Raw genomic sequence first — 25,954 nt, forward strand, 5'->3', positions numbered from 1 at the left:
TTTATTGACCCCTTACACATCATAACTACAAATAACTAGAACACTATTGCTGATTTCAACAGTTTACATATCACTACAGCACATGCTAAGGTATTGCTGTAACTTACAACCAGTTTCATTTCTGAAGCAGACTGACTAACTATTCCTTTAAAGGATTAGAATAGACTTTCTTTTCTTTACAGGAAGTAGAGGAAGGTTTAGGAACTAATTCAGAGCTCTGCTATAATAAACTAAACATTAAAGGTAGTAGGGAAATGATTACTGTAAACAGCTTGGGGGGAAGAATGTAGGAAAACTGTTGGTAGAATATAATAATTAAGCGAAGCGCAATGCATGAGATTTAAAATGTAATTGTCCTTAATATCCGAATAATAAGGTGCATAAGCTTTGAAACTCTGAAAGCTCATATGAATTAATGCCACAATCATGGTGAAAAAATCATCATGAAAATCTCTAAGGTAATTATTTTAAAGTATGATACTGGTGTATCCATATAGCCTGTGTAATGCAGGGTTCCAGAAACAATATTTCCATCTACTAGCCACATAAATTCTGCTTGTGCACATACTTAGACCGAAGCCAAAACTGTACTTAACACCAGTTCCCATCAACTCATTTGTGGTCAGTAGGTCAAGGTGTAATTTACAGCAATTATTCTCTTGAAATAACCCACTAATACACAACATAAGAGGTTTTTATTTTGAAAATCTTAAGATTGTGTTCAAGATTATATTCATCTTAAAGTAAAGTAAATCTGCATATTTAAGTACTCTTATTATGGAACTATCAGTAGCCTTAAAATTACACATTTAGAACTCCTATATTGGACCACATATACAGTAAACAGTTTTCTTTAAACAACAGTCTTTATTTAAAAATAACCTGAGTACTCTGAAGTTGCTGTTCTTAATTAAACAAATATAAATGCAACTTCTCACCAATACATTTGGTTATTTATATGAAAATTTGTAGCTCAAAGTTAAAATTAATTACAGAAGTAGTTCCTCAAGATATTCCTGAAATTCTTCATCTCTAGACTTCTCTTCTGAAGCAGCCTTTCCTTCTCTCCAAACCCTGCCCTCATCATCACTGTCACTGTGATGTGTGTTCTCATTTTCATTAGGTTGTTGTTTTTGGTCATCATCTGTCTGTGGAGTTTCTTCGGTCATTTTCTTTTTTTTGCTAGGTCCAGATTCTTCACTGCTATGCCTTTTCTTCATTTTACTTCTTGTCACTTCCCGCTTCTTGTGACGATAGTTGAGTTTGCATGTACACTCTGGACATAACCCTGAAATAAAATATAAAATTTAATGAATCTGTTCTGTGGTTAGGTGACACATCACATGCATGCACAAAAAATGCAGACAGACAGACAGACAACATGAACATGATACCTTAAGACCATCTTTGTCTGTAAAATAAGAAAAGTAAAGCAGACCATTTCCTCTTCTCATCAATATGCATTGTATATGCCTTTCTCTAATAGTTGACAGTTATACCCTGCTGTGGAATTCCCAGATTGATTATCACATCTCCACAAATGCATACATGCAGACCTTCTCCTGAGCCAGTTCACATCTTTCTCAAAGATCCATTTTAATAGTGATCTGTTATCAAGTCTTCCAACCAAAATTTAGATGATATTTTTTGTTTTCCTCATGCTACGTTTGGCTCCCATTTGATGTCTTTTTAATTTAACTGCTCTAATAAAATGTACTATACATAACGTTTGAAAAGAACATAATTTTATTGCAGTTTTTGGTAGCTGTCTAAATAGAATAGTGATATTTTACTGTGTTTACATTTACTGATTTACTTACGTAACTTTACGAGTGCATTTTTCTTCTCCTCTTGCTCCTTGTAAGCAAAGTTGACTTCCCATGTTCTCAGTCCCTCAGACTCTGAACATGTTTTGTTTCCACAGCTGAACTGTCCCTTGCCATTTACTACCTCCTGTTCTGTGCGCCACCTCATAGCAATCTGAAACACACCTTCTCATATATAAATGAACATCTTACATGTCTTACTGAGAAGTACAATGCCACAGGCAATACAAGAAATGCCAGATTGTTATGTAAGAACTAACTAACAAGCCAGACTTTGTTAACTGTTACTGTCTGTTGACATGTCTTATGCCATCTGCACAGACTGAAAGGAAATAAGTATATAATTCACCTACTCAACTAATCCCATGCATCAGAGTCCTTGAGATATCATTCAAGAATATATCCACTTTTTTGGAACCCAGATATTCATTATGGTATTCTACAAGAGTCTAGCACTGAACAGGGAATTAACAATATGTTTAAAGTGGGAGAAGTACATAATACCAGAGTTCAATAAATTACATTCATTTGAAACATTTCAAGACAAAAGCACATACCCTATATATCCACCCATAAATATTTAGCATTTCACATTATAATCATGTACTTGGTGCAGTAGGGTTGTTGAGGCCTTCTCTTATGAATTCCAAGATGGTAATGCTCTCTCCATCATCCTTATCATCCTAAGTCTCGTCTCCTTGGTTAGTAACAGGATGACAAATGTGGAAGGTGGTCTCTTTTTGTTCTTTCAAAATTATTTTCCAAATTTTGCAGGTATCCATGTATTCGAGTATACTTGTGACTCAGTGTTGCGATGATGTCAGACTTTCAGTTATGTCTAATCTAGTGAAGCCCAGTAGTGGTCTCAAAAACGCTTTTGTGCTGGCTTTAACTTCTGGGATTCCTTTTGGTTTCAAATCCACATTTCACTACCATAACTGTTGCTCTTGGTGTGATGTTATGTAGACATAATTTTGTATCAACTGACATTTGTGTGCCAAAATTTCTTTTCCTCGTACAGTTTACTTTATTGTATCTTTGTAACTTCATGTTAGTATCTTTCTTCACTTACAGAATGTTTCCCAATAAATAAAATCAGATACTTCTTCTAGTACTTGCTACTTGTCAGTATTTAATTCTTTTCTGGAATAAATGGTAATGGCAGAAACAAGCTGAAACAACACTCTAAGCAGATTATGTCCTGCTGTTGGAGGACAAAGAAGACTGGAATGTAAACTCAATAAATGGCATAAAAGTTCAGAAAAGTTAAATCTGACAAGAATGAGAAAGTGCACTAAAGCATCTGACTTGTACTTGGGAGGAATCTGGCTGAAGCCTCAGTTGGGACACAAACTGTATTGTGGCTCTATGACACACTACACACCCATTGGTCAAATTTGTTTGATGATATATACCTGTGCGGTTGGTACAGCATTCTTAAAAACCTATGAATTAAAACCAAAGCATTAACTAATCTCTGATCTGTAATAAAATATTAATGTTAAACTCCATGTCTGGTATCCTAGAAATAAGTTTACATAAGAAAGCTGAAAAGGATACACAGAATTTTAAACAGCAATGGCAAATGCAACCATTTTGTCATGAATATGAAGTGTGTTTGATGAAAAGAGAATTCAGGGTTCTAAAATAAGATTCCTGAGACATGGCGGTGTTGGGGGGTATTCGGCAACATATTCAAACTCAAAGAGAAAGGTTAAATATTTCTTAACTAAATCAGAAGATAAAGGACACGTAACACAACTGATTGCATTAAAAGAATGGAATGTGAGATACGTAAAGAAAATATTAAAGCGCTAGCCAAAAGGGGAAGGTATTTAAGACAGAGATGGACAAATGAATTACAAAAACATTTGAGGTGAAATGTGCAAGGGACCTAATATATCGTGCTGAAGAAAAGAAAGATTACCTTATTTTCCTTGTATCTGCTAAGGTCACAAATACAGTATTCCTTAAAGAGTTTGTCATAATATCTCTTGGCTAATTTTGCTTCCCACGATTCAGGTGTATCATCATCATCCCATAAAAAGCGATGGTTTTCTCTGATTACATCAATATCTCGTTTGTCTCGTGACCTGCATAAAGTGCAAACGGTATGCTCTTTAAAAATAATACATTGCCTCACGCCCTTTTTAATAATTAATAATTATAATTATTCTACTTATTTCAGACTATTAGTGATACACTGAGGTACTGATCCAACATTATGAATAATATATATGCATATAACACCATAACTTAACCTTTTGCTGAGATTGGCATTTGGATATGGAAGGCTGTGTGATCAGCTCCATGAGTGTCCGATTTTATGCTATGTATTTATTAGAGATGACATCATTAAATAACCAACGTAAAAAGATTAAAAATCTTATGAAGTTGCTGGCAGATACACCACAGTTGTTGTAGGACCAGTGCTTAATATGACGAGAACTGAATTATAACTGGCTTCACCTAAATATTATATTAACAGCACACAATTTTTAAAGTTCCAGTTTAAAGCTGTATGTCTGATTAAAGTAACAAAATGCTTTGTTGAACGTTTTTCTAAAAAGAACGTGTCAAGGGAAATCTTGCATGCATTGAATAGTTTCATGTATCAAAACAAAGTCCACACCATCTGTTTGAGACTGTGCTGTCCCCTTAACAGTTTCCAGTAACAAGTGGATCAGTAAAGAAGTAAGAAAGCAATGTTTAGAATGCACGCTCCTGTATTTTGGGTGTTAACAGTGGAAAGTACATAAATTGCATTGCAATGCGCCTGGCTTTATGTGAATGTGCAAAGAACATATGAAAACCATGTATTCTGGAAGGGGTTGCACCTTTGTAATCTTGAAGAAAGCAGTCTTCTGGGATTTGGCACCGTGTATATGTGGTGTAAACCGACGTTTCGGAGNATCTTGTTTATTAAATAAAACCCTTTGTATGCTGTTCATGTAATTAAATATTTCATTTTTTCAGTTGTTTATTTAATGACATCAGTATTCAGCATACATAAATAATAACTTTAATATTGTACAAAGACATTTATTTTAGTACTTAAATATTTCTAACAGATTATGGAAAATACATTTGAACAAAAATTTTGAGGGTATTAGACACTGGGCTACAGCAGTTTTAAATCCCAGCAGTAGTGGTCTATAACTTAAAAATGAGGAACTCTGGTTTATAACACTACTTACGTGTCTCTCTTACGGACTGTGGCTCTGCCATGGTAATTCACCATATAGTCATTTATGAGCCGTTTATGAAGCTCATACACTGAAAGAGATGAAAGTGCAGCTTTCAGTGATCTTTGTGTGACTGAAGCTTCACCCTCATTGGCAGTTGATCTCTTTATCATTGCGCCTGTTGAGGAAATCATATTATGTACAGTGTTTGATTTTTGTAATTTTCTTCAGCAAGCAGTTTCAGGAATAGTAGTTTACAGTAGGCTATAACAGCTTCCTTCCATATCTGCCCCAAGTCAATTTTTATAATCATCCTGTCATCTAACATTATACAGCCTAAGCACTTGAAAAGCATAAATAGACAGACAAAGCAGTTTTGCAGTTAATTCATAATAATGACAACCAACACATACTGAGTACCTTAAAAATATTCAATGTTTGGAATATTTGAAGGGGCATGTGGTAGCGTAGTTGGTTGAGGGGCTATGCTACAAGGTGGAAGGTTGTGGGTTCAAGTCCCGATGAGGTCGTTGGATTTCTTTTTTTTTCAATTGCCCTAATCCTTTCAGCCGCACTATGGCCCTTGGGTCGACTCAGCCTCTAACAGAAATGAGTACCAGGAATTAAATAATTTTCCTGAGGAGTAAAGTGCGGCCGGCACATAAGGCTGACAATCATACTGCCATCTGTGAGCCGATTGTCTAGATAATGTGGGAACCTCAATGTCTCACAACCCTATGGGCCTCCACGTTCTGGTACAGATATAGCTTTACTTTTTTTACTTTGGAATATATGAATATTAATCTGGACTACTGTTTAGGTTCTTAAATGTAATGGAATATTAATGGATTCATCATATATTATGAAATCAAATGAACTCCATGGAACAGAGTCCTTGGGAAGCCAACAGTCACCTAGTCAAGAAATTGTCCTCCTCTTAGAAATCCCAAAGGTTCATTATTGGATTCGTGTGTCCATACTGGACCTTAGCCAGTCGACATCCTCATGTCCTGTTTCTTTCCATGCCACAGACTATTTTGCTTATGTACTTCTTAGCTGCCTTCTTCTTCTTCTTCTTCTATGGCGCAACAGCCCGATGTCGGGCCTTGGCCTCCCTTATCAAGCCCTTCCATTCCTCTCTCTCCTGCGCTGCTCTCTTCCAGTTCCTTACACTCATTAAAATTTTTAGCCTACTTCTGTATTTTTTAAAATAAAAGTGGGCTTATGATATTGCCTTGCTGTCTGCGTATCTGTATGTACATCCTCCCCTATTGTTGCTAGGCAACAGCTGGGTAAACATGTTCCTGTGACAGCGAATATGTATGCAACAACTGGAGGACTTGTGAATGCGCCATTTTCTATGCAGTCTGTATCATATCAAAGAAACATCTGTGTATCCCCCCTATTGTTTGTAGGCAACAGCTCAATAAACATGTTCCTGCAGCAATGAATGAACACACAACAATCGAATTGTTGGATACACCATTTTCTATGTGGTCCTTGTATTAAAGGAAAAACAAGGAAAAGCTAAAAATAAATGGCAATGGCTCAGTAAATACCTTCCTGCTGCAATGAATACAATGATCCCAGGTCTGGTCAAGTGGGATTTGTGGTGGACAAAGTGGCACTGGGGCGGGTTTTCTCCGAGTACTTCGGTTTCCCCTACCAATCTTCATTCCACCAAATTCTCCATCATAATCACCCGGGGCAGGCTACAATAGGCCAATCAGTGGCCGCCATGCCAAGTGGACCCAGTTTGACTCCACCCCCCACTAAGCGAATTAAAGAAAATGAATTAATTACACTGAAGGTATTTGAGAACAATGCGCTTAAAAGAATATATGAACCAAAGAGGGGATGATATAGTAGGAGGTTGGAGAAAACTGCATAATGAGCTTTGTTACTTGTACTCTTTGTCAAATATAATTAGAATAATCAAGTCAAGGAGGATGAGATGGGATGGGCATATATCATGCATGGGGAAGAACAGAATGTGTATAGGATTTTGACAGGAAAGCCAGAAGGAAAGAGACCACTAGGAAGACATAGATGTAGCTGGGAGGATAATATTAAAATGGATCTTAGAGGATGGGGCGGTGTGAGCTGTACTGATCAGGCTGTTGTAAACATGGTTCCATAAAATGTTAGGAAATTCTTAAGTAGCTGAGTGACTCCCCCCAAAGGTGTCTCCACCTTGTGGTGGTGGGGTTTGTGTGACTTGGAGAGCTATCCTGGGGTAGTTTAACTACCAGTAGGCGAGCCATGCTGGAAAGGTCAAAGGGTAGAGTCGAGACTAAGAGAGATACCCTGGTCCTCCAGGTTGGGGGTTGGGCACGAGGATAACAACCTCATGCTGTAAAAATAATTTTGTTCTGAAACCTAACAACCAGCCTTGGGTCATAATGCATGGATCCATCCCTATTTCAGCACTCATTGATTGTGGGGACTGGTTGTAGAGGAGGCCAAGGCTCACCTTGAAAGTGACCCTCATGCGTTAGGGAATATATTTCCAATCCAGTGTCGTTACCAGTGGATACTTTCTGTATTCTTTGGTGTACGATTTGTTTTTGCTTCATCAACATGTAACCAATTTACTACCATTCCACCAGGTAAAATAAACACTGGGCTGTATACAAGTAGCACACTTTAAAGCAGTTGATAATCCATTACTGATCAACTCTGCCACACACATTGGTTACTGAGGATGTAGAATGATTCCAGATTCATTTCAGGAGTTGGTAAATTATTGCATTCATTACCACATGCTCAGAACTCTCTTACCTCTAGCAACTATTATAAACAGGGATGCACAAAAACAAGCAAGCATACTGTCACATGCGTGACTATAGACGGGGTTTGCATTGGTGAATAGATTTATTGACCACTTACAGGTCGTAACTACAAATGACTATACAGTACTATACTATACTACAGTAATACTACTGCAGATTTTTGCACTACAAATCACTCCGTGCTGTCTTCTCAGTCTGCTTTCACTAGTTGTTACTTGGCAACAGCTCTCATCAATGGCTTTCTTCTGCAGTGTTCTCACTAGACGGTTCTTGGTAACAAATCTTAACAATGGAGATTCTTCAACTTCTGTGTTCACTCCATTGCCCGCTGGTTAACATTCCACACTTGAACTCTCAACCGAGTTCGCCTGCTGATTTTCAACTAAACACTGCTTTCTAAACACCGAATAGACAACTCTGTTTCCAGCAATACCCCTACTGTTATTAGTGCCAGGATAGTGCAGTTGGTATAGCAACTGGCTACAGGCTGGACGACCAAGGGGTCGGAGTTTGAGTCCAAGTGGGGGGCAAGAATTTTCACTTCACCATGTCATCCAGACAAGCTCTGGGGCCCCACCCACCCTCCTATCTAATGGGTACCTTGGGTAAAGCGGCCGGAGCGTGGAGCTAACCACTCACCTACAACTAGTGCCAAAGTCAAGAAAACGTGGGTCAATACATCCACACCCACGTACATCTTCATAGAGTAGTACTTAGTTAGTTAAACACAGGGGTCAGCGATCCCTATTGTTGTTTACCGATCCACTGCTCAGAAAAGGATTACATAACCCTGTTGTTCTATTGCTGCATGTGCGTATGTTGCAGGCGTTACCTAGCAACGGCTGCTGTTTACAGAGTCAGTGCTTAGCAATGGGTCTGTAAGCCACATTTTCTACAGGGTAGCTTAAAAACTAAATTAACTTTGCACTCAGAATTCATGGGGATAGAGAAGGGTGCTCACAGAACAATATGTTAGTTAGTTTATGATGCTGTCACTTCTGATGCTATGTACCGAATGACATATTGTAGGATGATTATGAGGGATATGAGAGGAAGTGGTTCTGGCCCATTTTAACATATCATCCCAGGAAATGTCTTGTAAAGGCTGAGGAAACTGCCAAAAAAAAAAAAACCTTCAGAACAGTCAGCGTCTGAGTCAAGATTTGAAATGGGCTCTCATATATTAATGTCCTAAGCACTATTACGCTGTGAGATTTGATTTGTGCAGTTTTGAAAAACTTCATTTCCAAAAGCAGTGCTATTAGCAGTCCCAAAAATTCAGGACAGGTGTTCCCCATACTTTTTTTCTCATAATCACACATCGACATTCAACTTCTGTGTCAGTACTATGGGTAACAGGTGACTGCATGCTGCAGCACAGAGTATGATGATTAACATTTGGCAGTGAAAGGATCAAAATCAGTGAAACAAGAGTTGAGTGATGGTCTCCAATCAGGCCATCGGTCCTGCCACTGTGCAGATGCAAAAAAAAATGGTGCAGTATGCCCATTAAACATATGATGATGCTGAGAATGTGGTCATTTTGGTTTCATGCCTTGCTATATGCTTGCAAGAATCATACCCACTGCTACAAATGCAATGCCACCACTACCTGGTTTAAATTATTATAATGAAATATCATTTTCAAATTACTCATCCCCCATACTATTCTGGGATTCCAACAAGACTGCATAGTACTGTTATTTGTGCAGCAGTAAGAACTGTCATGCAGTGCTAGTTAATGAATTAGCACCAGTCTCTTGTGTACCATCTGCTTCCTCCCACAGCTTTCACAACTTACATTTTCTCTGTTGTAAAAATGAAGTGTTTGAGATGGTTTTATTTTAATGACATTTGTTTTCTGAACATGGAATATTATGGGCCCCAAGTGACAAATTTTGCAAAGAAAATCCAGGTGCTGAGTTTTTAAGGTCTTTTATTATTTCAAGTGAAAGACAGAGCATAGTGGACCTGTGCACAGCGATGACAAGTCATTAGAATACACTGCTGATTTTTACAGTATTAAAATGCATGAACAGTCAAATTCAAGCATACTTCTCAACATGGAAACTTGTTGTCTTTGTATGTCTTTAAATTGTTTATGTCATTACAAATTAATAAAAACTGTTGGCTTGATTCATCACCCAAATACAAGCATCATTCATCTCATACTTTAAAGAATATAAAATTCATACAGAATCAAAATAATATTCCAATCATCATGGCATGATATACAGAGGCAGCAGTTACCCAAGATTTCTTTCTAAATAACCTCAGGACCTCTCCAAACAGGAGGCATGCACAGTGTAGTAACATCAGTTTAGTCTGTCACAACTTTATATTGGGTCCCTTAATGTGGATACTTCTTGGCTCATGTAAAGACACAGAAGAGTTACGGAGACAAAATTTAATAAGCAGTAGCTGGAAAATTTAAATGTCGTCATTCTTCTGTAACAGAAGGTCTGGGATGTTCCAAATTGCTGCAGAATGTGTTAGCGTCCTCAGTGTCATCTGACTGACCTGTAATTCTGTTCAGTGAAGTACCTTGGTCTAAGAAGAGTTATAAAAAGAATTTTATTCACTTTTTCTGAAAATGTCATACCTGCTTTCTGTGATCCATTTGACATTTCAGGGGTAGTGAGCATATTCATTAATTCTAATAGTAATAAATAAAATTAATGAAACCCGTTTAACTAGCTTACTTAATGTTCCGAACATAATACATACTTGTAAATGGCTTAAGAAAAACAACCAACTTGTGTTAATGGAGAAATATGCAAGGTATCAACAACAGAAATATTAAAAAAGTGTCACATCAAAATAAGACATCCATTATTAGGCATCAAATGTTCTAAGTATGGTGATTACTTTGTGACTAAAGCTATTGTATAAATTAAATCAAATGAGCAAAAGCTAAAACCAACCCATGCTAAATTTCAGTAGTGGGTTGCCAAAGCTTTGTATTTACATATATGCAAATCATGATGGTTTTACAGAGAAGTTGGCAAATCAATGGATTTATTTCAAATACCTGTGAGCCTATACAACAATTTTCAATTCTTTCTTGTATGTATACTTTGGGTCTAATCTACTCCTACTGTCTGTGTATCCACAATGACATGCTTTGATGTTTTATGGCTCCAATAGCCAAATTGCAATGAAAATGTTTTACCACATATCTCACATGTATAACTTGAACTGGACTCTGCCACATGACTTTCTGCATGAGTTTTGAAGTTCTTCCTGTAGCGAAATGATTTGTCACATTCTTTGCACTGATACAATTTTTTCCCTGTGTGATTAGAACAGTGTTCATTTAGCAGCCTCTTCTTGTGATACCTTCGTTTGCAAATGTGGCATTCATATGGTTTAACACCCAGATGAATCCGGATATGATTCTCACATTTAATCAGTCTCTTATATGTTTTAGTACAAAATTTACATGTAAAACCTGATGGGCATTTTTCCCAGTGTTTGGCAATTGAATCTTTGTTAGCCTTGACAACTTCAATGACAAGAATTTCATCTTCCTCCTCTGTGGGAGAGGAACCGTTCAAAGTAGACCCTGAGTCAACAACTTTTCCCCTTTTCTTAGAGGAATTCTGTGGATTCCTTGAGGGAGGAGGAGTGTATGAGGGAAGCGTATTTAATGGACTTTGTGAGGACACTGTGTGCCAGTTTCTTATATCTGAAGGATTCTTGGATGGACTTTGCATACTACATGCTGAAGATGAAAGTGAATTAGACTGGTTTTCTGCACAAGATGGAGAATGCCAGTTGCTTGTGTCAGAACTGTATAGTGTATCAATCACATATTCAGCAGGCATAGAGGTGCTTGATATGTCGTGGGTAGAAAACACATCAACAATTTTTAAAGTATTACATACTGAGTCTATGTCTTCTGACTGACTAGGTCCTGCATGTTTTTGCACGTCAACAAGAGCAACAATTTCTGGTGTTTCATAAAGATCAGGCCCTATATAAACATCGTCCCCCATAGCAACCTCGTCCACATGCACAGTTTCAGCTGAGTTTCCAACAGATGTTTTGGAATGGGATTCGTCAACTCTTGATAATTCATGACTTCTAATGCCAGAGGAAATAGGAATGTGTATATCTGATGCATTTACAGTCTGCTGAACCACTGCCACATTCGAAACTGTTGATGTCAAGTTATCTGTCTGAATGAGACATGGTTCCTTATCATTTAATGGCATACGATTAGTCTTTTGCTTCTTTCTACGTGATCTACTTGAAGCACTGTTACATGTCTTCTTAGTCTTTCTAGAGTTGGATTTCTTGTATCCTCTATCACCCACAGCCTTCACAAGTTCTTCTATAACTCCATTTCTATAATTAAAAGAATATAAATTAGTAAATAAAATTACTGCAGAAATAGCAAAAATGCAACGTAAGTTACTAATTTCAGTGTAAAATAAGAAAAAGGAGGAATATGCTGTCAAAGTTACTCTTCCTAACACATCACCTTAGAAGAGTATTGAGGTTGAATGGTTCCCCAAAAATGTTTAGCTCGGTTTCTGCCTGAGGCACTTCCAACTCTGGTCTGTTATTCTTTGCTGTCTGCATGTTCTCAACTGCAGGTTTTGCAGAACCACAACTCATCCGTGTTTGCACATTGCTGGGGCTATTATTCAGTTCAGATGGAGCCAACACATCATTCCTCATCTCCCCATGTCCTCCTCTAATACGAGTTTCACTGATTTCATTTTGACTGTATGCTGTTTCAGTGTTACAGAAGTGCAGGGCGTCCTCAGAAACATGGAGAATGCTTTCTGGAACAGATTTTTCATCTGGTGTCCCATGTATAGATCCATTTGGTAACTCTTCCACTTCAGCTGTAGGTGTGATTTCATTAGGCTAAAAACAATTGAAAGCATAAATAAGGTCATGAGGATGACCTTCATATATCAGAGCTGCAGAAACCCCAGGACTAACGCTGCCATGCTAACTGATATTGTATTTTGAGTTTGGTACATCTGAACATACAAATCACATTAAATAAATGCCAAGAAAAGCCAGTATTTTTGTTGGCTACTAAAATTCCTGTCATTCTTGAACACTGCAGCAACCCTGTCCTTTTGTTATAATTACATACTGATAAAAATTTTACACAAATAAGCAGGGCTCTGTTCCAAAGTATACACCTCTACATTTTTTCTCAATTACAGTGTGAGCACAGAGAGAGTTCTGGATTATAATTTAAACATACTTCTCGCAATCTGTAAATAATTACCACAAACTGTAATTAATAATCATTTATAGTGCTTTAACCAAGACATACTTTCCCCAGTAAAAGAGGAAAATGCTATGTATACATGTATCACTTTCTCCAAACAGTCATCACTGAAACTGGTTAGGAGCACACAAAGGTACAACTCTCTTTAACAGAAGTTACTTTAAATCTGCTGTCTGTAAGTCATTCATAATGGCTCATTATTAAGTTAAACTGTTAGAGAAACCTCTCTTGATATCCATGATTTAATGGCATCAGTGATAAAAGCAGCTATGGGGGAAAACTTCAATAAACTGATCCAAGCTGAGCTTTTCTTCAGTTCAGGTAAAACATTTGATTTTTGTATTTCCTAAATGCATCATGAAACTGTTAAAAAGAATAATAAAGTACCATGACAGTGTATGTCCAGAACATTATTCAAATTGGGATATCTTTCTAAATGGACTTTACGCAGACATGAAGAGTGGACTTCTTATTCAGTGACACTGACATTCTCCAGACCATATACGCAAGAAAACATGCTAGATTAAGTACTCAGAGGATCCTATGACCTGTACAGCACATTCCCTGCGAGGCTGATGAGGGATCCCACCTGATATGGTGGAGTAGTCCCAAATATATTAAATAAGGGCTTGTGAACCAACAATGGGCCTAGTTCCTTGGGAACTGAAAATACTGGGGAACTCTACGTAAGTTATAAAAATGGAGGACTGTCTGGAAACATTGTTTTAGTAGAGCATTATCATGCTGTAGAGGCTAAATATTCCAGTGCATGATGATGATGATGTGTTACATTAGGTAATTATATGGTAATAATCTTCTGTAATATTATTTGTCATCAGTTATAATAATCTCTGACAAACAGTTACCAATGACTTACCCAAATTTTGTGTATTCATTGGTTTTGGTCACATTATACCATGCTACAAATATATATTAATTTATAAATAAAATACCAGATGAGAAGTGATTACACTACTTCCTATGAGTTCCCAAGTTGAGCAGGATAATAGATGAAAGAAATGCAAATATAAATTTTAAGAACTAACATCCTGTAATTTATTGTCTTACAAGAATGCTACCTGATATAACAATGATAGTACTTACAGACCAACTTTTTGAACTCAGAAAACGTTCCCGTAACAGGATCTGAACTCTCCTACAACTTTCTTGGAATGCAAAGGTAGTAAATAATTTTCCAAGGCAACATTCACAAATATATTTTGGGAGTGGGTCATATTCATACACCTAAAAACAAACAGGTTACAAAGATAAACCTTCATGTATATGCACACACATACAATGTAAAAATCTGTACATTTCTATTTCCACTGGTCACTGAAGTCATGAAAATGGAGAGCCTTGAAGAGGGTAATCTGAGTAATTCTCCTTTCATAGTAGTTTATTGTCATATCTGAAATTCCTCACTGACTGTGTCCCACAGTAGTACAAACTATAGGGATGACTGTATAATTCTGTTGCTGTGAAGGTAGACAACAATGAAGTTAGAATAGAGCTAATCAGCATGTGAGCATGTTCTAATACTAGTTCATTAAGTTCCCTAAGTGTCCAAGGCATAGAAGGCAAGATAAGTATTTCAGGTATGACTTTATAGATGTACATGTATCCTTCAACAGGTACTTTTCACCATAATCCAACTGAAACATGATCTGTCAAGAGCATGTATCCTGCTATGTATTCAGGAAGTCTCAGGATCAAATCTTGGCCCACAGATTAATTACCCCGACAGAGGTCTTTGTAGTTTTCAGCAATTCAAGCAAATCTTTGGATAGTATCTTAAAATAAGTTACAACCATTTTCTTCTATGTTCTTCCCAATTCATCATGCATTATCAACCTTGTCATTCAACATACTATAAACTGTCTAGTTAATAAAGCATCATTAAATAAACCACAAACAAACAAACAAATGAAGGCATTCACCTGTATACCTCCTTCAACAGATGTCCAGTCGCCAACTCTTTGCTGTAAACAGCCTTATTCTGTGCCTTACCCATCTCATACACTACAGCTGAACCATTACCATCAACATTTCCAACATCAGACAACATGAATTATCAAAATCAATTCATAAGGTAATAGGGAGGAAGCTATAGCGGCCTGTATGCTATGTTGCTTCAAGTGTTTAGCTACTAATGTCAAAGTGATCATTTTCCACAGAACATACGTATTTGTTTGAGCTCTTACAAGAAACCTGTTTTGCAGTGGTGGAGGAGAACAATATTTAATAAGTTTTAAGGCAGAGATGTGCATCAGAGTTTTGTGTGATGCTGAGAACAGGTGATGAGACGTTACAGAATGTGTTGGAACCGAATCAATAAGCCAAGCTACAGTGTTTCGATGATGAAAGCATTTTAAAGATGGAAACAAAAGGGTGGTTGACGATGCTCAAAATGAGGGCCCCAAGCACTACTCTCACAGATTACAATGATTACCTTGGAAGTAAACTGTGAACATTATTATGCAAATACACTTAAAACTTATTTGTGGAATGCTACTCAGAAAAAAAAAAAACTGAATTCTTGACAGACATCAGTTGAATACATGTATAACACCCACCCTACCAGCCAGGCCTCACCCTATGTGATTTCTGGACATTTCCAAAACCTAAATATAATCTATGAGGGCAGAAATTCAGCACTGATACTGAAATGATACAAACAATCACCACTACCTCATGTAAGTTGTCTAGAAATGGCATACTGCTCCAAAGGATGCAGAGCATGTGAAGGGTGTTACTTCAAAAAAGTGCCCAAGCCTCAGAATCCTCAGATAATGGGTTACTTTTCAAACTACCCTCATGCATGTGTGTGTCCATGCTTCAAGCATATTATCCAGGACAAAATGTGAAAGTTTACTCCCTGCAGACTCTGGAATCCAGAAGTAGTTTTAGCATAAATATATACTAATGGCATTTCCAAATCTCCATACAATATTTTCTCATCCTTTGGTTGTTTATTATAATTAATATAATAGGAATCTTCCTGGATTCAAGCTAGGCAGATTCGTACCATGGCATCACATCTACCATGCGTGGGACATCACGGTTTACTTAAATCCGGAAATGTAGCATGTTTTTCTGTGACTTTCTGAAACCTTGGGGTAACTGGAATATTTGAACTGTGCAAATTATGCTATTCCCTACATTGGTATAACACAGGGATCAACAGAAAGCATCATGAACTCTTGTTATGGGTCATTACAGATCCCATTAGGCACAGAGAATACCAACATGCATGAGCTCCTCGTGGACTTCTTGTTCCACATACTAAATAAAAAATATATAATTATTACGAACGTTATAATTTTCATTCGCCAACTGCAATGTTACTTACCGATATATCAAGCGACAACTTTATTTTATATGCTATCGCTTCTTGTACTCCTTGTTCTCCGAATATTGCTAAACCTGATAATTCATTTTCACATTTCCCGCATAAACGACAAATAAATATCATTTTTAAAATCAAATTCTATAGATGCCAAATCATTTTCCCCACTATAATTCACAATATCTACACGACCCACAATACTCTCACTGCATTCGTTCATACCTCTTCCTACAAACGTTTCTACTTCCTCTCCGCTCGTTCAGGTCTAGTAACACAACAAACAGTAGAACTAAAAAACAGGACGGTTTTTAGAAAATAGACGAGACGATGGATAATGTCCCAAAACATAATACTTGTAACAATATACCATCGTCACAAAATTTTAGATCTTAGTATTACACTTCATTGACATGCAACTGCAACGCAACTACGATTTCCGAGAAATATCGCCGATTTCAAGCAGGAAGCTGGTTTCCAAATTAGCTGGCGCACACTGAGGAAACTTACGTTCTATTAGTTGCTCACATCATCTCAAATGGGTGTGTTGCCCGCCAATTTCGTGCACTTCTCTTCTGCAATGTCAGATAATAATACTGTTCCTGTAATGGTATTTATTTATTTATTTATTTCGTCTCTATAGATCATTGTTATAAGATGTAGGACAAGTCAGTTACCGAACATTGGCGGATTACAATAAGAGAGTAAAGTGTCAATATTTAACAATTGTTTACAATAGATTACAGTAAATTACAAGACAAAACCCCCCCTCTCTGTTCATATTTCCTGGATGCAGTTCAATCCAGGAAATATGAACAGAGAAGGGGGGTTTTGTCTCAGCAAGTCTTGGAAACCTCTCATCTGTTCTCTTAAAAAACCCCCACCGGGATATGACGCCAGATCCAGATTGCCACACAGGCCATGACCAACCAACATAACAACCCACCCCCTCAGCTTTCGGGTTAGTGCCCAGCCTTTAACCTTGCCTTTCTCTCCCCTACACAAAAACCATGCTTGTCCCAGCTCCCTTCCCCGCCCCTCCCACACCACTGCTTTCACTTGTATACTTGCCCTTCCCCCCTTCACTCTCTGCTCTCACATAGCTGTGTATATTTCCACACAGTCTGCTTTTACCGGTTCTCACGGTCTCTTCGCTTGCAGATTTCTTATATTTTTTCTTCTACACTGAAGATGGAGGCGATACGTTCCTCCGAAACGTCGGTTAACACCACATATACACGGTGCCAAATCCCAGAAGACTGCTTTCTTCATAGTCACCGCCATGAAAGCCTCAAATCTTATTTATATATCTGTTGTTTTACAGAATTGTACAACAGGCTGTACAGCATAACACCCTACCACAACTTACTATTTTATAATTTTATTGTTATTTTTATGACAACCTCGGAATATGGAACTGTTTTCATTTGTTGGTAAAATATGTCTCTCTCTGTACTGTGATTAGTAGCATGCTTCGTTGATGTAAATTGAGTTTCCCAGTCTCCCCGCGAATTGCGTTGCCGTTTCCTCAATTTGCGCTGCTCCGTTCACTAACATGTGTTCAACTCTGGCTGATAACGCTTCTCGGAAATCGTGGTTGCGTTTCGGTTTCTAGTTTCCTTGGTGTGCGCTCTGCCCTAATCTCCTAAGCATGTCACAAACTCCTGGAAACTTATCATGGAGACATCTTTCCACTGGAGGTGCGCAGTACTAGTGCAAGTACTTGATTTCCTATATTCGTATAATTGCCTAGCCTTTCTGAATCCGACCAACTTCCGAACGTTACCATGGAAATGGGAATGAGGGGCGATTGTTTACACAACATGGCGTCTCAGAAATGGCTTGAAATGATCCAGAAAGCAGAAAAGAAGTGCATAATTGAAGATGGTAAATATAACACAATTTTATAAAGCAATGGAAGAGAGCTTTCAGAGTACCTAGAAATTTGATATCGCATTGGCTATGATTTTATTCAGTTTTTCGTAATAATAATAGAGTTTATGTAGGGAAGATATTCCATTGTTATACTAAGTTCTTTTTGAGATATGCAGTGAGCACCAGGAAATTGAGCAAGGCACCATTTAGACTAGTTGAATCCTGATTCTGACTCTGTGCCTGTAATAATGAATGAATGTAATGACTCTTTCATATAGTGCAGGGAGTGTCAGTTGCCAATGTAGATGATGACACAAAGCATTTGGGTTTGGGTTTGTGTCTGTGTGTATCAGCGCTTGAGTACCCTGCATATTATACACTTTTCCCGTGCTTTTATTCATATTATTTTCAACGTCTTTTTATACCTAGATTTCTCTTTTAGGCACAAATGTATATTGTACTTTAACCATGATGTTGTCAGAATATTTACATACTTCAGGAAAACAAAAAGTTCACTACCAGTTTTCACCAGCAGAAGAGATGGTTGAGGAGTATAACTGGGAGACAGGTGTACTAATAAGACGAGCCTGGCGAAAGAAGAATACTTTTGGAGGAGAAGGGCAGTGGGATGTGGAAATTGGTGATCCTGAAACAAGGTTTTTAAATCTTAACCAAGTGGGCATCAAGGAATCAAGTAGTGCTGTAAGACTTTGTATTTCAAAACTATGATGTCAGAATAAGGTTTACTTAGAGAAATAAATAAAAATCTTCAATGGACACCAATATAACCCCTTTCAGGAAAGAAAAATACTTACATATGGCATAGTTCTCCTTGGCTGCATGGCCCTTTATGAATCATGACTTCCTTTATGACAGATTCCAGTTCTTCTGTCATCCAGCATCCATCGTTAGGTTCCATGACATGTATTATTTTCTGAAGCCTCATGACTAACTCACAGCCTGGAGGACCAGGAACTCTGGCCCATTTGCTTAATATGTCTAGTATATGTGACCTTGCTATGAGGTTATGCCCTTACTAGCATAACTCTCCAGGCGATCTAGGCATACAAACTCTCAACCACTGTAAGATAGTTGTCCAGTGGGAGCCTTACAAATGTCTAGAGAATTGAATTTTCAAGGTTTAAAAAAAAAAGATGTTACTTTCCCTGCTGTATAATAAATGTTAGCAAAGGAGGTCTATGAATCTGTTGAAGTTTGCATGTGTGGATATATGACAACCTCTTTAGCATGCACCAACATAGGCTGCGCCATAGCTCAAGTGGTTAGTCGCTGGCTTCCCACCGCGGCGGCCCGGGTTCAATCCCAGGTCTGGTCAAGTGGGATTTGTGGTGGACAAAGTGGCGCTGGGGCAGGTTTTCTCCGAGTACTTTGGTTTCCCCTGCCAATCTTCATTCCACCAATTGCTCCACAGTCACCCTCACCTATCATCTGGGGCTGGTACAATAGGCAAGAAGTGGCCACAGTACAAGGGACTTAGTCCCACCCCACTAGCGATAAAGAAAAAAAAATGCACCAACGTGATGTCATCTGACACTAACCCCTTTTTTGCAACATTTTTTATTTATGCTTGTACATCAAAACAAGGAAAGCATGAATTAATTTATGTTAAAGTAATTTAATTTAGACATAACTATAACAGAATTTGCATTTGTAAGGAGATAAAAATATATGTTCTAATAAGAGAAAGAAACGTTTCTGTATCTTCACCAGTACAAGCACAGTTGCCTGTCAGTAAATAGTGTAACTATATTAAAGTACGTGTGCTGGAGATCATAAGTGGTAACTATGAGGGCTATTCAGAAATAACCTCTGTTTATTTTAGGCAGCTAATGTAGGAGCGGGGAGAGCTTGCACATTACGTGACTCATTGCCTTGTAATCCGTTACATATCTGGTCATCTAGTGTTTGTTCTTGTCTGTACAGAATGAGTTATGATGTATCCTGCAATTTATAATCCCACCAACAGCAAAATTCGCTCTGGTATCCACTTTCTTCATGCCAGAAACATGAGTGCTGTGGAAATCCACGGTGAATTATGCATGGCAGTTTACAGTCAAACTGTAATGAGTGAACGAACTGTAAGACAGTGGTGTAGAATTTTCAAAGATAGGCGGGTAAACAAAGTTCACGATGAAGAGCGAAGTGGTTGGCCATCTGTAGTGAGTCATAATGTTGTTCAACGAGTTTGTGAAAGATTGCGCTTCACAATTCCAGAACTTTCTTGTGAATTTCCACAAATTTCATGCACTCTTCTCTATGAGGTTATCACAGGTAGGCTAGGCTATCACAAGTTTTGCGCAAGATGGGTTCTATAAATGCTCATGGGTGCACACAAAATGCAGAGAATATACAGGGTGTCCCAGGAGGAATGGACCAAACTTCGGGAGGGTGTTCCTTATGTTAAAGTATGCCGATATAACCCAAAACACCTATGTCCAAAGTTGAATGGTTATGGAGATAATGGCCTGAGAAAAGTGTGGTCTTCTGTGTGAGTCCACGCACTGTACCTGTCAGCTGGCATGTCTTATCTAAGTTTGTCCTTGAGTGCGGTGATTCACCCTAGCCATACTTATGTAGTTGGCTTATACCAGAACGCACATTGTCATGTTACGTCAGCGCTTGCCATTCATGTGTGATGTATAGTGCTTGGAAACCCTAAGGACAATTATGACATGGCGAGTGAGTATTTTGTACTTCAATTTTATGGCTTCATGTCACTCACAAGTTAGTTTGATGTTACATACATTATTAACATTACAGAATCCACATATTCGTGCCAGTTTTAATATGTATTTTGTAATCAACAAGTGTGTAACACAGGTCAAAGTTTGACACTTCTCTGGCCATTATCTCCATAACCGTTCAACTTTGGACATAGGTGTTTTGGGTTATATCGGCATACTTTAACATAAGGAACACCCTCCCGAAGTTTGGTCCATTCCTCCTGGGACACTCTGTATTTGATTTTATAATTTTAGAGCAATACCACAAGGATGGTGATGCATTTCTCAATCACACTGTATGAGTAACAGGTGACGAAACCTTGGTTTCATTTGTGAATGTTAAAACCAAAGAGCAGTCAAAGCAGTGGATGCACACACATCCACCAAACAAGATGAAAAATATTGTTACATGTTTGGAATCCAAAAGGGTTACTTCCATGGAAACGCTAGAACAGACCGTTGCACAGGAAATAACAATAGCAGTATTGTAATTCTAACAGTGAGCCTTTGTGTAGAGAACGCCGAATCTCCACGGATATGAACGACTGAAGACCCGTTACGTAACAGCGGACAGTAGAAATGAAACAGTGAGGAATGGTATCTGGTATCCAGTCCGCAGAACACCTACATAAGCCAAGAACTACAGAGCTGGTTAGACAGAAGATAGCAGGAATACAGTCTTCCGGAATCTGCGGCCAGAGACAGTTGAGATCCAACCACAGCCAAAGATATTTGAGACATCTCATTGAAGTATTAGGCCAGAAGCCAAGTGACATTGCAAGCGATAATAATTGTAAGGTGTGTAAGTGTGAGTGTGCAGTAAAGATCCGCTAGATCCAAGACCCACATAAAGTTATTTGTCGCGTGACATACCCAACATGTGACAATCTTATATTTCAGCATCCAGTTGCATTGAAGTATCACTTGTAATCTTCCTTCTCTAATGCAACAATATCAGTATAGATTTAGATGACACTAATCAACATTTAATTCGTTAAAATGTTTAAAAATTAATATTGATAACAATGACATACTTTAAGAGTACTATTGACAAACTGCACAGCGCAGTGGATTCCTTAAAAGTGTGTTGCCAGAAAATGGCCCTGTGTGGCTAAAACATGTAGAGCATAAACACAGAATGTATATATAGTTCTATGACATTTTAAATATTTTAACAAACATTTTAGTGATTTAAATGTTGATTAGTGATATCTAAATCTATATTGATATTGTTGCATTATATACAGAAGATTACAAATGAAGCTGGAAAAGTTTGGACAAACATTGTCTGGCTGCCAGAAAACTGATGACAACTGGTTTCTCAGACAGAAAAGGAGTGCTGATGGTGCGATTCATGGAACAAGGGACCACAGTGTTAGATGTTTATTGCAAAGTACTAAAAAAACTGCATAGAGCCATTCAGAACAAAAGACATGGAATGCTCCTCCATGACAGTGTGTGTCCACATACAGCTGCTCACCCTTGAGCACTACTGGAGCATTTCAATTGGGAATTATTTTAATAATCTCCTTACTGCCCTGATCTCGCTCTGAACGGCTATCACCTGTTTGCCTACGTAAAGAACTGGTTGGATACACAGTGCTTCAACAACAATGAAGAGTTGATAGAAGGTGTCAGAATGTGGCTGAGCTAAAGGCGGCAGTCTTCTTTGACACAGGCATTCAAAATTTTCTTCCTCAGTACTACAAGAACCTCATTTCTACCATTGACTGCATTGAGAAGTAGTTTAAATATGTACATATTTTTTGTATATAATAAAACTTTTTTTCTCATTAGTTTGTTTTGTTAACAGCTCACCAGAGGTTATTTTCTGAATAGCATGCATGCACGCATGTGTGTGCACACACACACATACAGGGTGTTTCACGACTTTAGGTCATAACTGCAGGAGGNTCAACTTGGATTACCGAGTTTTGGACTTTGTTCATCATCCGATATTCTAAGGAACATAATGTTTTGGAAACTGCATTTGTTTATGACCTCAGATGAAAGGGTGGGAGGCACCTATTCTAACAGGTTCATTACAAAGATCTAACTTCAGTCACTGGTCCATTAACGATTGTAAGGATTACAAATACTTGGTCATGAGGAAACAAATCCTTATGTGAAATGTTTTTAAATATATTTTCTGTGTGTTTATAGCCATTTGTTAGTCGAAGAATAACCAAAACTAGCCTGGAGTGGAGGATTAGGAATCTCCCATATCCATTGTCTGTGTATACAGTAAAAGCAGAACCAGAAAGCAAATGTATAACTGTAAGAACAACAAACAAGAAGTACTTCAAGAAGTTGGCAGTACCAGATTTGGAGCGAGCTGGCCTACTCCCAGAACAAGATAAAATACAATTTACACATAAACACAATACTCTTATTATAACAGTAAGTATGTTTTACTAAGTTAAACTTATCCATAATCAGGTATTGAAGGCATCTTAACTCTTTCAATTCTCATTTAGAAAATCGGCAAAAATGGCTGGAATGGGATGAGTGGATCCATGTCTAGAACATGTAGATCCAAAGAGATATATCAGTGAAACAGTCCCAGTAGACTTGAAAGTGTTAAAGCTACTATCTGATCAGCATGTTTGGAGCTCTTACTTTCAATATCAAACCTTACCTTTTGTGAGTTTTTACCACAATGACATTTTCTTCCGCAGTAATTATAAGTTTTCATAATATGTAAGTCACTTTTGGAATTCAGATCTTTATTATTATTTAAATTCTTCGGTGCTCCTCTGTAGAACTTAGACCAGTCAATGATTATCAGGGACATAAAGGTAAATGTAAAGCTATCCCTGTAACAGGCCATGGAGGCCCTTAGGGTTGTGAGATGTTGAGGGTCCCACATTATCTAGACAGTCAGCTCACAGATGAAGGTAAGCTTGTCAGCCTTATTCACCAGCTGCCCCAGGAAGATTCCTGGTACTCATTTCTGTTAGAGGTTGAGCCAACCCCAGGGCCATAGTGTGGCTGGAAGGATTAGGTCAATTGAAAAGAAATCTGCCTCATCAGTACTCGAACCCGCAACCTTCTGGCTTGTAGCCTAGTGTCTCAACCAACTATACTACTGCATGCCCCCTTATAAAGGCATAAGTTGACTAAAGACCCCTATACCAATGATATGTTTCATTTCATTTATTCTCTAAAAATTCAATAAATCCTTTTTTGGCCAAGCCTAGGATGTAGAACAAGTCACAGTTAAATCACAACATACACAAGAACAGTTCATAAACTAGAACTCAGTCACATACAGAACAGTCATAAAACAAATACATAGTGACAATCAAACCACAAAAAAGTGGAAATCGTTCAAGTTACCATCAATTGAATTACAACTCATAGAAGCCTACACAACACAACCATAACATATACATTTCACAAAATTTCAATATTAAGGTATACTTAAAGTTCAATTAACGAATACAAATATAAATATAAAATTGATAATTACATATATCTTATGAGATAAAACAGCTGAAGATGACATAGATATTGTCGGTACTAGTACAGTTCAATTCAATTCAATTCATTTATTTCATCCATAGCTGTAGAAACTACAATTGGACATGTCAGATAACAACAACATTACATCAAGCATAACATTCAAAGTACATGAATATAGAATAATAAATAATAAATACCTAAGACTAGAGGAAATATTTAAAACATATATACAGATTGAAGAAAGTTGTCTTCTGGGTTTAGGCACCGTGTATTCTTCGTTTTGGCCGACGTTTCGGAGGAACGTAGCGCCTCCATCTTCAGAGCAGTTGAATAGCTGCGGAGAGCAGTAGCTGTGGTGATAGGATGTGGAAGGTGCTGCTTATATACGAAGTAGGCAGGGGGGGTGGTTAGGGAGAACGGACCAATGGGAGCAGTGGAGAGCGATTAAGGCCATATATGGTGTGTGACTAAGGGCGAGGGGGAACGGTCAGTGAGTACAGGAAACTTGAGGTCAATAGCACTAGGAAGTGCGGTAGTCAAAACCGGTAGGTTGAGGACAGGCTATTGACGTCAATGACATGACGAAGAACTGGTGTGGCTTGTAGGATTCTCTTGAGGGAAAGGATGTTTCACGTCTGTCGAGATTGTTGAGAGCGATAAAGGCCATATGATGTGNAAAATTACCTTAGACTTTTCAGTGTTTATTATTAAATGATTTTCATAAAACCATTTTTCTAATTGATTCTTTACATTTTGAATTTTTTCATTTAATGATAACATGTCATTTCCAGTTACTTATTAATACATGCAATTAGCTGAGCACCTCAGATCTAGTAAAATGTACACCCTTCAGGTAGGATGACAGAAAAGACAAAGTTAAAACAATATAACAAGTTATATATTAAAAACCATACAAAAGGTTACAACTACTTCTGACTTAAGGCTAGGTACCATGTTGGTATCTCCCACTGAATAAGGATCAGACTTGAATCCTTACTACTGCATGAAAGCAAAAATGAACATGTAATTGTAATTGACAGAATTTGACTTAAGCTATTCTTACAAAGCTGTAAAGAATTGTATTACTAGTTGTCAGTTGTCATGTGTGTGTTTCAGTACCAGAAACCACCAGAAGTGTATGGATTAGAAAAAAAGGTTCTTCAAGAGTTAAAGAAAATAAAACCATGTAAGGAAGGAGACATGCAGTGTAATCCTAGCTGAAGAAGTTCATGGAATGTGCAGGTTCAGCATTTAAAAAAAAACATTTAAAGGTGTTTTCTTCATTATGGTAGACCTTCTGAAGTTGTAAACATTTTTATTTGCAAATTCTGATACTGTTGTGCATATTATGTTTATCTGAAAAAAAGAGAAGGTTCTCTCACCTTCCTTTTTCAATTTAAACTTGTAAAAACCAAGCTTTACCTTGATATTATAAAGTAAAATAAGCTGCATTTTGGGTTACAG

The 25,954-nt window shown here is 37.7% G+C and overlaps 2 protein-coding genes across 8 annotated transcripts; one reads left to right on the plus strand and one right to left on the minus strand.

Annotated features, from left to right (window-relative positions):
- Positions 1–678: 678 nt before the first annotated feature.
- Positions 679–16,793, minus strand: LOC111874814 (protein FRA10AC1 homolog). 5 transcript variants are annotated; one of them, XM_033755604.1, is made up of 6 exons: positions 16,632–16,792; positions 14,165–14,305; positions 5,024–5,189; positions 3,754–3,919; positions 1,821–1,980; positions 679–1,288 (listed from the first exon to the last, which is right to left on the minus strand). In XM_033755604.1, exons 3-6 carry the CDS (start codon positions 5,182–5,184, stop codon positions 990–992), a joined length of 786 nt encoding a protein of 261 aa, XP_033611495.1. In that variant the 5' UTR covers positions 5,185–5,189; positions 14,165–14,305; positions 16,632–16,792; the 3' UTR covers positions 679–989. The 5 variants fall into 5 exon arrangements, with proteins under 5 accessions (XP_033611495.1, XP_023726392.1, XP_023726390.1 ...); XM_023870624.2 differs by lacking the exon at positions 14,165–14,305; XM_023870622.2 differs by lacking the exons at positions 14,165–14,305; positions 16,632–16,792 and adding an exon at positions 16,413–16,500.
- Positions 16,794–18,129: 1,336 nt separating this feature from the next.
- Positions 18,130–25,941, plus strand: LOC111874808 (protein DPCD). 3 transcript variants are annotated; one of them, XM_033755602.1, is made up of 4 exons: positions 18,130–18,293; positions 18,724–18,983; positions 23,189–23,425; positions 25,607–25,941. In XM_033755602.1, exons 1-4 carry the CDS (start codon positions 18,194–18,196, stop codon positions 25,709–25,711), a joined length of 702 nt encoding a protein of 233 aa, XP_033611493.1. In that variant the 5' UTR covers positions 18,130–18,193; the 3' UTR covers positions 25,712–25,941. The 3 variants fall into 3 exon arrangements, with proteins under 3 accessions (XP_033611493.1, XP_023726374.1, XP_023726375.1); XM_023870606.2 differs by having other exon boundaries at positions 18,138–18,293; positions 18,781–18,983; XM_023870607.2 differs by lacking the exon at positions 18,130–18,293 and adding an exon at positions 18,404–18,623.
- Positions 25,942–25,954: the final 13 nt, after the last annotated feature.

This window comes from Cryptotermes secundus, unplaced genomic scaffold (assembly GCF_002891405.2).
Source record: "Cryptotermes secundus unplaced genomic scaffold, Csec_1.0 scaffold27, whole genome shotgun sequence".
NCBI classification, from domain to species: Eukaryota; Metazoa; Arthropoda; class Insecta; order Blattodea; family Kalotermitidae; genus Cryptotermes; species Cryptotermes secundus.

Excerpts from the sequence above, each read along its gene's own strand:
- LOC111874814 (XM_023870620.2), bottom strand. The coding sequence starts at position 16,535 with ATGATATTTATTTGTCGTTTATGCGGGAAATGTGAAAATGAATTATCA. Across the intron at positions 14,306-16,412 it reads AGTTGTCGCTTGATATATCG|GTGTATGAATATGACCCACT; the intron begins GTAAGTAACATT and ends GTTTGTTTTTAG. Across the intron at positions 12,682-14,164 it reads TGAGTTCAAAAAGTTGGTCT|CCTAATGAAATCACACCTAC; the intron begins GTAAGTACTATC and ends AATTGTTTTTAG.
- LOC111874808 (XM_033755602.1), top strand. The coding sequence starts at position 18,194 with ATGGAAATGGGAATGAGGGGCGATTGTTTACACAACATGGCGTCTCAG. Across the intron at positions 18,294-18,723 it reads GAAGTGCATAATTGAAGATG|GCACAAATGTATATTGTACT; the intron begins GTAAATATAACA and ends TTTCTCTTTTAG. Across the intron at positions 23,426-25,606 it reads ACAATACTCTTATTATAACA|TACCAGAAACCACCAGAAGT; the intron begins GTAAGTATGTTT and ends TGTGTGTTTCAG.